General features: G+C 35.3%; 1 protein-coding gene across 7 annotated transcripts in view; it reads right to left on the bottom strand.

The window, feature by feature from the left end:
- Positions 1 to 14,054, bottom strand: part of LOC145686463 (uncharacterized) — a 135,014-nt gene that overhangs the window by 41,968 nt on the left and 78,992 nt on the right. For all 7 annotated transcript variants that reach the window (XM_081759795.1, XM_081759793.1, XM_081759799.1 and 4 more), the window contains exons 6-7: positions 13,104 to 13,282; positions 4,089 to 4,229 (exon numbers count right to left, since the gene is read on the bottom strand). In XM_081759795.1, the coding sequence (XP_081615921.1) occupies positions 4,089 to 4,229; positions 13,104 to 13,282 (320 nt within the window). The remainder of the gene's footprint in view (positions 1 to 4,088; positions 4,230 to 13,103; positions 13,283 to 14,054) is intronic.

Genomic DNA, 14,054 nt, shown 5'->3' with positions numbered 1-14,054 from the left:
AGTCTTTGAGGTACCGCTTATGCCAATTGTAAAAGTGGCCTTGACCCCATGGACGGATAAGTTTTAAAATAGATTCATTGGACAAATTGCTATAAGAAGCAAATTTGAATGGCCACCTTTATCACTGCCATAATCGGCATTTTAAAAATCCCAACTTTCAGGTTATTTTTCTCATGACACCATGCATGGATAAGAGTTAAAATAGTTCCATTAGATTCACCGTCCTTAAATTAGTATATATAAAAATCTGGATTGGAAACTTATCCAAACGTGGATACCTTTACCATTAGCATCAGTGACACTTCAAAGGTCCGAACTTTGAAGTCATTTTCCTCGTGACGCCATAAACGGATAAGTTTTAAAATAGTTCCAGTAGATCCATTGTTTTCAAATTAGTACAAAAATCGCAATTATAAAATTATACAAGCGTGGGTACCTTTACCATTGGCATAAGGGATAATTCAAAGATCCCAACTTTGGCATCAATTTTCTCGTGACCGCATCAGCATCCTTAAATTAGTACAGAGTGTGTGTATATATATAAAAGGTGCACTCAGAAATTTACCCACCATAAGCATTTTTTTTTTTTTTTTTTTTTTTTTTTGGCTAGTGATATAATCATTACAGTTCATTATCTCCCGATTTAAAGTGATTGGTCTGTAGACAGACTTCAAGAATTTTTGTAGTTTTATAAATTAATAAATCTGAGAATTTATTGCTTCAGAGCCACTTTTAGAGCAAATAACTGAAATTCAAAGGAATCGAATTATAGATATCCACTTCATCAATTAATGCAAGTTTGAGTTTATTGGTGTTGACTAAATACTATAACTCTGTTTTTAACATATAACTGTTGTAAATCGTATACCTGAAGCTTACGATATTTTCTATAATATAATTAGCTATACAGCTAATATAATTAACTATTTAACTAATTAACTATTTAATTACAGAATGTTCTTTTTTAATACGTTGTATCTTGTAGAGTAGCCTCTTTGTATAATATATGTATTCCAATATAACTGGTGAAGTGGTGCATCGGTATGTAGTCTTTTTGTTAATCTATCTCAGCTAACCATGACTCATCGACTACACAATTAACCTTCCTTATTTATAATTATAATTATGACGCAGTCAGGACCTATTATTATTATTATTTTGGCGTGTGTTTGTGTGTGTGTGTAAATGGTTATGAAGATATTTCCCTTATCATACGCCAACATTCATTTTTCTTAAGCTAATCCTTGAAAATCATCATTCAACAAATATACAGGCACTTATTGCTATAGCACAAGAGTACATTTGCACAATAATTGTGACTAATAATAAAGTTTTACTGAAATTAATAAGGGAGATTTAACTTCATGTAAAAGATGTAAAAATATGTTGTCTTTTCGATATTCCGTCTGGATATAGTGAGTACCTTTAGAGGAAGGGCACCGAAGATCAACTGAAATTACAGGTGGATAAAAGTATGCCATTATATGAACATGTCAATTGGTGTTTTTTTCTGCACAACTTTAAACTTTAGTTTTAGTTGAATGAAAGCTCACAGTTTTACAACTCTAAGCACGTCAATTACAATGATATAACAATGTATCATGTTATTTAATTAAAAGGCACTTTGGATACCGGAATGTTCCTCACATGAAATAAAAATACAGCAGAGCTATAAGAATGACATAATGCTGGATGTTTTATGATTCCCTTTAGTATTCTTTTCTCTTTACCATATTTAATTAACGAAACCAGTTCGTGATTGGAAAGCTAAATATCTTTACTTAATGCTTCAAACGTTATGTGTTATAAACAATTATGTAAGTTGTTCAAATGGTTGTGTGTGTGTATATGTATGTAGCAGTAATATAAGTAGTTAACACTTGAAGAAACATAAATCTCTTTTTTCCATTATTAGTACAAGCTCAAACTAGCAAACGCCTCATGTGTTACTGTAGGCAGCATTTTACGTTCTTCCTTCTGTTCCTTTCACGTCTGAACTCAAAGTCTCGCACAAAATTCGACCGTCTTGTATGGCATCTTAGGGAAGCACTCCTACGACTTTTTCTTCTATTCTAACTTAAAGATCTAAGAGCGCTGAAACATACGATTAATTATTTTAAATTAATAGTTCAAACACCAACTATTATGTCTCTAGCTTTAAGCAATTTCCAAGTACGGAATCCTATTATAATAATATTTGCAGCCCTCACCCCTTTCCTTCTCTTCTAAAACAAATATCAAAAACGATGAAACACGTATTTAATTATTTTAAATGAGGGGTCCAAATACGAAATTTCATTACGCCAACGTTAAGGGATTCCGAGATAAATCTTATTACAATATGGACATCTTATTATAATAATTGTAATTCCAACCCTTGTTTTCTGTCCTCCCTTTCTTTCCCCTTCTAGGTCAAATATTAAAAAGCGCCGAAACACTGTATTCTTAGTTTAAATGTTAAGCCCAAATATCAAAGTTTATGTCCCTAACCTTAAGAGATTCCGAGCTATGGACTATTATTATAATAGTTGTAATTCCTGCCCATTTCCTTTCGACCATCTTTCCTTCTTTTCTAGATCAAATAAAAAAAAATAAATAAAAATAAAAAAAGCGTGACACACGTCTAATTATTTTAAATAAGAATTCCTAATACCAAATTTCATGACTCTAACTTTCTAAGATTCCGAGATATGGATATCTAAATATAATAATTACAACCCCTATTTCCTTCCTCCGTTGTATAATTTCCAAAAATTCTTCCTTAATAGTACGTCATGTCATAAATCCTGCTGTCCAAATTTTAAGTTTCTAGCTTAGTGGTTTGGCTGAGTGTTGATCATTGTCAGTCAGACATGACTTCTTCTTTTACATATAAAGATATGATCTTCGAGTAAACGTCGTTATTCAATAACGCAGTTTTATCATTCTTTAATCTATGAAATCATTCAGAGAAATTGTTTTGCCGAAAATAACCCCTATCGAAGGAAAAATCGTTCCTTCCTACTTCTTTAGTCCCTGCCTGATAAAACTTTACTGAAAGCTATTATAGTTTACCTTGTAGTACTGGTTAGTTCCTTATCACCTTTATTGCCAAACATAGTCATAAACCATTTTTTATGTTGTATGGTTTCACTACTTCCTGGTAAGCATTTTTTCCCACGCCCACTCCTTTGTTTTAACTATATAATATGTTCCTGCTGTATTTTTAAAATAAAAATGATAATCCCGTTCACAAGAGATTGTCATTTCCTTCCTTAAAATATAACAGTTTTTTTTTTATGTTTCAACCTGCGATTTCGATTAACTAACAAGAATCAGATAATCCTCTTTAAAAACTATAATTATACAACAGAGTAACTACCTATTCATGTAAATGACAAGGGCAACAGAATAATTCCTTTTTATAACCCTACGTCTAAGATTCAGTGATCAAATTATTCTATGGACAAAGAGATTTTGTATATCTCGTTACAGTCACACCGAAAAAGAAATTATAAATATTATATCTATATAAATATTATATCTAACATTATTGAAAATACACATAGAAATGAATTTTACCTATTGTACTTCTATCTAGTTCTTCGAAGTGCCTATAAACAGTATCCAATTTTGGAGCTATAGCAATGGGCTTGTCTCGTGTCTGACTCTTCATGAGTGCTGCACTACCCATTTGTAATAGCATAGCGGAAAGAAGTAACGGGCGATGACACGTAATGTTATATATTTCACCGAGCATTAGCTCCCCAGCAGATCCTAATCTGAATCAATCAAGATTACTACTCATCTACTTAGTCGTTTCCACTTACTCATCCGTACTTGAGCCAAATTTAATATAGTGAACCGTTTAAATTTAGTAGCAAATGAACACTAAGTTTTGTAACTGCAATTCGTAGTTTTTTTTTTCAAATTGTGAATATTCCCATTACATATATACTGATGTTAATATATGTTTAATTGAAGGATTACAAACACTCTTAGAACTAACAAAGAATGTAGAACAAGTACGAGAATAGATTTAATTTCCCTTGCATATGTATTTATGCTGTAACGTTAATATAAGTAGATAAATAAATTGGAATACATACTCAGTTTGCCCTTTTAATATTGCTCTGTGTATTGGCAATGCATTTTCATATATATAAAAAGGATCAGCTCCATTTTCTATTAGCATTTTAAGACATGTAATGGCTCCTGTACTACACGAGGCATGGGTCGCAAAGTTAAGCCTGCAAAGGATAAAACTCGATAAATGCAAGAAAAATTCAAAATAAAATCATGGTTATTAGTTGGTTTGTTGGTTAGAACTTAGCGTTCATTTCGGCAGCGAGGCTGTATGAGACATGGACATACAGCTTAACGTGACATAAAGTAGTATTATTTTAATATTTGACATTACAAAATACACATAGAGAAACTAGAATCTCGTAAACTATCAGTCATTATGAATGCTACGATAGAACAACTTATCCGCAAATAACTGGACCATGGCTAAAAATTTAACCAAAGTACCTGAGAAATCACCCATTTACAATCTTCTCATTCAATGCCTTTCTAACGTCCATTCTTGACGGGAACTCATTAAGTTGTTTTTCCAAAAGTTAATTCATTACCAGGAGTAAACTTTTCCCATGCATACTAAGATTGTGTACTGGAAATCAGCCAACATAAATATCCTTCTTACGATAATCTGACCTAAAAAACATTTAGTGCGGACCCAATACAAAAAGCTAAGTGAGAAACCTATCTAATTTTTGACAACAAATTGAAATTAGAGCAGCCTATAAGTTGGAAAGTATATGCATTTCTCCATTCTGGAGGTAATTTCTAAACTCCGTTAATTCCTAAAATGATACTGTCTCGCGTTCGAGCAAAGACATCCAACCTTTCAATCTATAGGGATCAATAATTACTTCCACTCTTGCAAGTCTCAGATTCGTATCCCGTATTCAAACACATGTACTCACAGCTGTATTTTGTACCTTTTATTTATATTTTTACATTAATTTAGTTTATTATTATTTCAAATTTTTCTTCTATCCACTCTATTTATTTTCTCTTTAGTGAACCCAACTTCAGTGCTCTTTTCTTTCATGTAACTGTATTTTCTGTAAGTTTACACTACATTTTATTATTTCTACTTGAATTTACTTGTACTATCCTTTCAGCTGTTCTATAGATTTCTTCTTAGACTTTCCGTGGTCTACCCTTCTAGTATTTTTTTCCTCGTTCTTGAATCTCTCCTGCGGCACTGACCTGATTACAAGTCCTGGTAACATTCAAAATGACTGACAGTGATCACAGTATAGGATAGTTTCCGGAACGAAGACAGCACGATTCTGAATTCGGGCAGCGCCTGGAAGTTTAAATAACATATGAGTGAACTTCTTTAATAGTTTTATTTTCCCTTTTTTCTACGCTCTACACAATATCGACGCGCTTCAGTGGGTTTTTACAGTGTGTCACACGAAACCTCCCTAATTACAAATATTAATTGCATGGAAACTATTAGTGCCAGAGAATAACGGTTTGCAGCATCTTGAAGAGCAATTTAAACAGTTTTTGGCTATATATGCACTTCTATATGGGCTCCGTTAGAAGCTCTCAGAATGTCCAATCGATATTCGATCTCTCGCCATGTGTTGTGTCGCATGGCCGTTGTGATCGACTTGATGGCTTCTTCAATTTTGTGACGGAGAACAGGAATATCACTTACAAGTCTGGTGTAGACTCTATCTTTGACATAGCCCCATAAGAAGAAATGCATAGGGGTTACGTCGGGAGATCGCGGTGGCCAAGGAATGGGTCCATCGCGTCCAATTCATCGCTGTGGAAACGTTCGGTCTAAAGCCCTACGACACCATCTAAACACCAGTGCGGTGGGGCACCATCCTGTTGGAATATCCCTTTTGATTGCAAAGGGAGTAGCTGTGGAAAAGCACAGTGTTCAAACATGTCCAGATAAACGGGACTAGTTATTGTCTGCTCCATGAACAAAAATGGTCCGATAATTCTGTCGTGTACAAAACCACATCACACATTTACTTTCTCGCTATCTCTAACATATTTACGAACAACGTGTGGGGTTTCGGAACCCCAAATGAGCACATTGTGATGATTCAGTTTGCCTGACACGTGGAAGGTTGCCTCATCACTGAAAATCACCCTCCCCAAGGAATTGGAATCATCCTCGATCCGTTCTAGAATCTCCATTGCATACCTGATTGTTTTGGTAGTTCATCGGGCTCTAGCGCCTGAACGATTTGCGCCTTATATGCATACAAACGCAGTCTTTTATGGAGAGCCTTATAGACCGTTGAACGTGGGATGTTTAGCTCGCGTGACGCTCTGCGAACTGACTTTGTTGGGCTTCTAGTGAAGGCCTCCCTGGCCTCATCCACAGTTTTTTCAGACGTTCGTGTTTCGCCCGAGCCAGGTTGTCGGTTGACATTTCCCGTGGCTAAAAACTTCTCAAACCATGTTTTAATTGTCTTGACTTCTGGTGGGTCCCGTTGGCACTTTCTTCTGATTGCTGTTACAGAACTTATTATGAAAGGGAGGGATATATTTTCCTCGCTTTCAGAATATTTGAATCAAATGTGTTATGAAACACAGTGATACTGTTCACAATCACTTCACATACTTTCAGCGCAAACAATTAGTCAATAAATTCTTTTCCTTATTTCAATTATGCACTTCTACATGTCTGTAACACAATCCTGAAACAAAAGAATGAAAATAACTTGCATCAATGTAGCCAATATAAATTTAGAAACATGCATACTGACTAACAAGAATAATGACCTGTATTGAGTATTGATCGGAAACGTAATACCTCTCTAAATAACTCGAAAGCTGGATAATTGTGTAAATTCAAATGAATACTTCAAAAAACAAATGAAGTTGAATATAAATTCCTTTGATGCTGCAGGTAATTAAATAGCTACAGACAAATGGTTATCAATCTGAACGCAGATATTCACATGGTCAATATCTTCAATGTTTGGTTTATGTTGAATTTTGAATCGGATTCCATTGAGTGCCCAAATTGCAACTTTGTGATATTTTAGTACACATATGAGACTAATCTGGACAATTTTGAACAAATTCACAGGAACATATCTGTGCGAAACTCAAAATTCAAATTTTAATTTCAACTTTTGAAGTGTTATTTTTTATTGTACGGGTTTTCTTCTATATAGTACAACTTATAGAGCAATCTTTAAGCTTTCCAATGGAGTTTGTTCCACGTCTCTAGTGCATATTAACCATTTTATAACAATTTTTAATAATCACTGTAACTGAAAAAATGCCCTTTTTCGCAATTTTTGAACACCTTGTATGGGGACACTTTCCATCTCCCACTGTAATAAAGCTGTGCACCAAATTTTACAAAAATCTGAGCTGGTCAAGTCTGATGACTTGTTGATTTGACATGGAATGTCCCAGCTGTCATCAAATTTTTGTTCCAGAAGAAAAGTCGGTGAAGCAAATCATGAGGAAATCAGTGAAACACTAGGATTTTCTTCCGTCATATGTAGTGGTGAAAAAGTGGGTGTCACAGTTTAAACGTTGCGATTTTTTTAGATGCTCTATGCGCAAGAAAACCAAAAACAGTGATTGTCTCTGAAATTGGGAATGAATTTCATTTTGTTCTTGAAAATCGCAGAATCTGGGCAAACCGTGAGGCAGAGATTGTGGGCATTTCTCGGGAACAAGCCGGTAGTTAATTTGTAATGACTTGGGCATGCGCGATCTCTCGGGAGAATGGGTTCACAATAATCGATTAGCAGATTAAAAGCGTGAGGGCATTAAGGGGTGTCATCTCCTATTTTGATGGATGTCAACCGATTTCTGTCATGAATAGTAGCCATGGACGAAAGATAATTGTACCACTTCGATCCTGAAACGAAGCAATGATCAGTGGACTGACAGCACTCAGGTTCCTCTCGCCCCAAGAAGAAACAGAAGTCAGTTGGGAAAGTATTTGGAAAATTCTTCTGGGATAAAGATGGAATCATATTTATTCATAGAATACCTGTCCAAGGGTAAGATATTTAATGCAGAGCATTACTCACAAAACTGAAAGAAACCGAAAATGTGCAGCAGCGCGGAAATAAAAAAAAAAAAAAAAAAAATCTGTTCGTATAGGACAATGCCCTTGTCCATCGAGCACTTCAAACACAACTGACGTTGCATGATCTAGGATTTTAATGTCTAGATCATCCTCCTTATTCTCTATATCTAGCTCCTTCAGACTATTACTTATTCCCCAAATTCAAACAATACTCGAAAGGACGCTAGTTTGGATCAGAGGAGGAGGTGATGAGTGCTACAGAACAGTGGTGCAAGGAACGGTCTTCAGATTTTTTAACTGGTCTGCAAAAATTGGAGCAGCACCGTGCAAGGAAATGTATTGAACTTTGAGGGATTATATAGAATAACTGTCAAATTTCATCATTCCACGTGCACTCCTTCTATGTTGGGCTACGAACTTTTCAGCAGCCTCTCGCAGTTCTTTAAAAAAAATTACTGTAATAATTTCAGGTATCACTATAATTCCAATTGCCCACCATATATTTTAATTTACATAGTTCCTTGTTGGCTAATTGATTAGGGTCACCAGTGAGTATATGTCGTTTAGATCCCATATTAAATTGTTAGTGAACTTCTCATACAGCCTCATCACTTAAAAAGAACACTAAATTATTATTATTACTATTCAACTTAAGTTAGGACGTTTCAGAATGTTAGGAGGTATAATAGTCCTGAATTTTGTAGGACGACTTCAAACTGGTTGCACCAAAATAAATCTTTGTTTCCTTGTATTCCTAATTTAAGGCAACAAATGTAAGTATTTCTCATTTCTGTTCTTTGGAAGTGATCTACCGTTTTTCGCTACTTTATTGCAAGAGTTAAGTCTTTAGTTCTTTTACTCTCTTCAAGACGATCTAATTATATTGTAGCTTACAGCGGGACTTATATCCATTTCTTGTATTTATTGCATACAAGTGATAATAATCCCAGACTTACCGCAATTACATATATATATTATTAATCTGTTAATTCATGAGTTACATACTTCACTAGCACATAACTAAAGCAAATGATTACATATCACTGAAAGGGAATGTACTACATTTTTTTTTTAACTTTTTCTGTAGAAAACAATATAACCAAGTGACTAGGTATGTTTTTCTCAAAAATAAATTTAGTCTTAAAATGTCAATATACAATATTACCACGTTTTTAATAGGCGAATTTCTCATACTGCTAAAAAAAATAATCAGATCAATTAATTAAATAAGTATCATTATGTGCAATCATACTCTAAACCACCTTGGCAGACGATTACTTTCTTTTCACTATTTTTGGACATATTTTATTTTACCATTATCATATATGGCAATTGGTTTTGGAAGAAACTGTAAAAAGAAAACTTTTAACTAACAACCATTGGAAAAGCGATTATATCACACAATTGTTTACATTAGATTTTCTTCAGTCAGTGAAGTTCTGTATGTGTTGGTTTACTTTTGGCGCGCCACATTTTGGAAGATTTACAGGTAATATTCAATACTTTGGATGAAAAGACATATTTATAAAGAACAAATTTCTGCAGGCGATAGAACTGAATACAAACTAATACATCAGTATTTTACGTTTACAAGTGTAGGGTTACTAGTGTAAAATCATTACAAGTGTTTTACGACGGGTAAAATGAATGTGTGCATATGAAAGATGATTCTATTAGATACTATTTTCCACCGGCAGCTTATTTCTGCATAATGTAGGGGAGAGGGGGACATTGGTACGATTTTAGAAGATATCGTCAGTTTGAGAAATATGACTTTTTCCTAATTAAACTGTGATTCTTTAGCTACACTTACAATGTACAATATTGTTTCTACTAATGCCCTACCTGAAGTAAATTACATTTTCGAAAAGTCTGCAAGTCTGTAATCTGCCCATGTGGGGGGAGATTGGTACTGGCTTGGGGCAGATTGATATGAGCAAAGTGAAATATCACACAGACTTTTTGATAATAGAAATAACGTGACTTTTTTGTTTTATTTTTCCATGAAATATTTTGAGACATAATATTCTATTAAACTTCCAAAAATTCAACTATTTAAACAATAGATTTAAGGACCTACAGCAGCAAAAATGCAAAATAAAAACATGTTTCATAAAAAGAATGTGAAGATTTGTAAGAAACTTTAGTAAAAGTCCAATGCTTGCTTGTGTTCTCATCAAAATTTAAAAGTTCCACAAGCTATTAACAAAGATAAAAACGTACTATGAATGAGGTTCTGTCTCTATAAGGAAAAATAGAGGTAAATAATCGAACGGCTACCTACAGTTTACAAAATTTTGAAATCTTTCATACCTCAACTATTAACTGGAAAAGATGTTGTGCTTTTGGTTCGAGCGTACCTCTTGACTTCAAAGGAGGCGGAGCTTTATTATTATAAAGATAACCAGGAAAGCCCTGTCGCTTTTTCATCCACAACCTTCGAACATCGATATATCACCAAAGACGTACCTGGAAGATCAAAAATAGTTCCATCAGCATAGATGACCTTCTGCCAACGTTCTCGAAGGCCATCGCGGTAGAACAGGTGATAATCGGATGGTGCAATGTCCGGTGAGTATGGCGGATGCAGTAGTGTTTCCCATCCAAGGCGTAGAAAGGTGTCCTGGTCATCCTAGCCACGTGGGGCTTAGTGTTTTCCTGTAACAGGAGGATCGCTTTGCGATTCAGATGTGCTGGCTCCAGAGTTTTGAGTTGTTCTTGAACACGGCTCAACTGCTGACAGTACAGAGTTGCATTAATGCTTTGACAAGCTCGTAGCAGTTCCCGATGAACGATGCCACGAACATTACACCAAACTCATAGGAGGACCTTCTTTTGGTGCAGTGCTGGTTTCGGCTGTTTTAGAACCGGTTCTTGTGATGCTAACCAATGATGACGGCGCCATGGAGCTTAGTACAGGACCAACTTTTCATCATATGGCAACAATGATTCCTTCCTCAGACAAGACAGCAAAGAAACACAGGTATCTGCTCGCGTTGCCTTCTGGCCCGGATCCAATCATGTGGAACCCATCGATCCAACTTGTAGTGCTTCCCAAGTTGATGAAGGTGCTGCCGAACGGTTTCTTCACTCACACTGAATTGTAGTCTCAGTTCCTTACATGTCTGGCCACTGTTTGCCTTAATTGCTTCCTGAAGATCTTCATTTTGTACATGTGTCTTCCGGCACGCGGTGCGTCTTCCAATGTTTCGTCACCGTCTTTAAACTTGTTAAAATGTCGTTGCACTATCCGCGTAGTCACGACACTCTCACCAAAGGCATAGCATATCTTCTTCCTTGCTACAGCAGCGTTTGACCCCAGTTTGAACTCGTACAACATACTCGCCCTTAGGGCTCTCTGTGGAGGTCCCATTTTCACTCTGTCACTACGCAAGTTCACTGTGTAACTGAACTGCCACAATCAGGTAGTATGTTGGTATATCCACACCAACAACTGACCTTCGCCTTATATCCATTCGCAATCAACTCACGGTGTGAGAGCCAATTGAACACAGATTTCCACAAAAAGCGACAGAACTTTCTTGGTTACCTTGATAATGTTAAAGTTTCAAGAACTTCGCCTAATAACTTTCAAATAGGTTACTGAAATTCGAATAAATATGACGCTTACTATACGCTTGCTTTTAGCGTCCATGTACAAATATCTATTTGAGGTTGATTTTGTTAGACATGTGCTTATTAAAATTACTCGCATGTTATGACCTGGGGGGAAAAATCTTCACATTTTTGCTATCATGGCTCCTAAATGGTTAAGCAATTTTCCATTCGAAAGTTTTTGTATATCGGCTATACCTCCGGAAGGTCGGAAATATAATAATAGGAAAGTTTTCCATATTATTTTGGTTAATTTATATTTATGCTTTGATGATGGAAATCAAGCGATTACACAAGAGAGAGCCTATATTATTAGTAACTTTTCTTACTTGATGTTAATCACAATGAAAACTACAAAGAGTAGTCTACCCGTATAATTACAAATGGAAGGGGTATATTGGTACAGAGCAGTGGGGCCACATTGGTCCGTACCAATCTACCCCACATACATGTGTACTAATGTGCCCCAACCCAACTTCAGGGTCATTAATTACTTTAACTGAAAAATTACTCCACGCAGGGCAATTAAATATAAATGAAATTATTTGTAAAGAATTATACTTTTATGCAACTAAAAAAAAAAAAAATTCAAAAATCCAGTGCTTATTACAAATATAAGCTTACAAAGACATAAGTGAAAACTTACTTTTACTCTAAGAAATCAAGTTTTTTTTCTGCACAGAGAAAATAACGCTGTGACCATCCATCAACTGTGCCTCACGATGTTCGTTTGTCACCAATGTTGTCAACACTAAACTGTTGTCCATTTACCTTTTCACAGATGAAAAATATATACCTTGTACCTATGTCCCCCTCTCCCCTATAGAAGCTCTATTCTACAAGTCGAGCGATACTACAATGAAACCATGACAAGTGCCACTGAAAATCATATCACTATCAAAACCTATTTGTTTTCACTACTCTTGCTTACGAGTATACCCACCGTCGCTCACATGCCTGTTCCCTTCGGATGCAGGTCGACCTGCTCAGACTCGGTTAAATAGCATTCATGCTTTCTAGTGACCACCAAGCACAGGTTAGTTTGTGTTTTTTGCACTGTAGCTTTATACCATACACCCGGATGTCAGATTTATATCACCCGGATTTGGATTTATACGCAAATCGTAAAAGAATTGTAATTTTTCAACAATTGCTTCTGATGGTTCTCTTAACTTTTATCTATGCCAAGTGAGATATTTTCATGTCGCCCAGCGCAAATCATTTAGGAGACAACAAGAAGGAAATTAGTGAAAGAATTATAACTTTTCAACTATTATTTCGAGTGGTGCGGCGAAAGTAAACCTGCACGGCTCTATATACTGAACGAATATCGTCGAAGATGAATGCACATGTAAAACTAAATATTTACAATTACTTATCAAGTAAAATAGATAACACATCTTCAACTAACCTGAATACTGCATCATATTCATGGATCATGGGGTAAGGTTCTTCAGATATCATGTGCCATTCCCCATCATAGTCCAGTACAACGACTTTTCCCCAATTATTTGTCTTAATAGGATCATCAAACTCATATATGGTTTCCGGTGTATAGTTCAAGAGAATGGAAAGGACATCTGAGTAATCCTTAAATATATACATATATATTTAAAAAATACCACATATGAAAACATACTTTCCACAAAAGCAAAATAACTGTGTAAGAACAATGGGCAAGATTTTACTTTATAATTTCTCATTAAATATATTTTCACAATTATGCTATTTTCCAAATTTACCTACTTCTTATATCGAATTAACATCTAATTGTACCATTTTAACTATTTGTAACGGTTCCCTCAGAACAGGAGAGAAATACAATTGTAACTGCGCTTACATGCATTTGTATGTGGAATTCTATTAAAACTTAAGGCTGTATCCAACACTCGGAATGCGATGGAATTTCCCTATATAATAACATGGCATATTTCTTTCCAAAATATTATGAAAACTATTTATTTTATACATTTCAAAATTCGTCCAAATGTTTGTTAATATTAATATTGCATGTTCACTTTTACTTTTTCTTGCTAGGGTAATATTAAAGCGCGCTAATAAAAAAATAATTTTCTTCCATTTAAAAGCTGTTTAATTTATGGTCTTTATGTTGCAACAACGCAGAACAGCAGATAGGGCGCTAAGCAGGTAGTTACTTTCATTCTCTGTCCCCCGCTAGGTCACGTGCGTGAACTTTGGGTTGTCCCCGCAGACGAAGATACCAATGGAATGCAGATTGACAGCAAATAAGAGCAAAGTCAGTTTTCTCTCTCTTCATAGATCATAAAGATTTCATTGATTCTGCGTAAACATCTCGGCGAATCGTTACCTGTGAAGGTATATTGGAACTAACGACGTACGA

Source organism: Thermobia domestica, chromosome 5 (assembly GCF_964235325.1).
Source record: "Thermobia domestica chromosome 5, izTheDome1.hap1.1, whole genome shotgun sequence".
Lineage (NCBI taxonomy): Eukaryota > Metazoa > Arthropoda > Insecta > Zygentoma > Lepismatidae > Thermobia > Thermobia domestica.
This window is presented reverse-complemented; position numbering and strand designations above follow the sequence as displayed.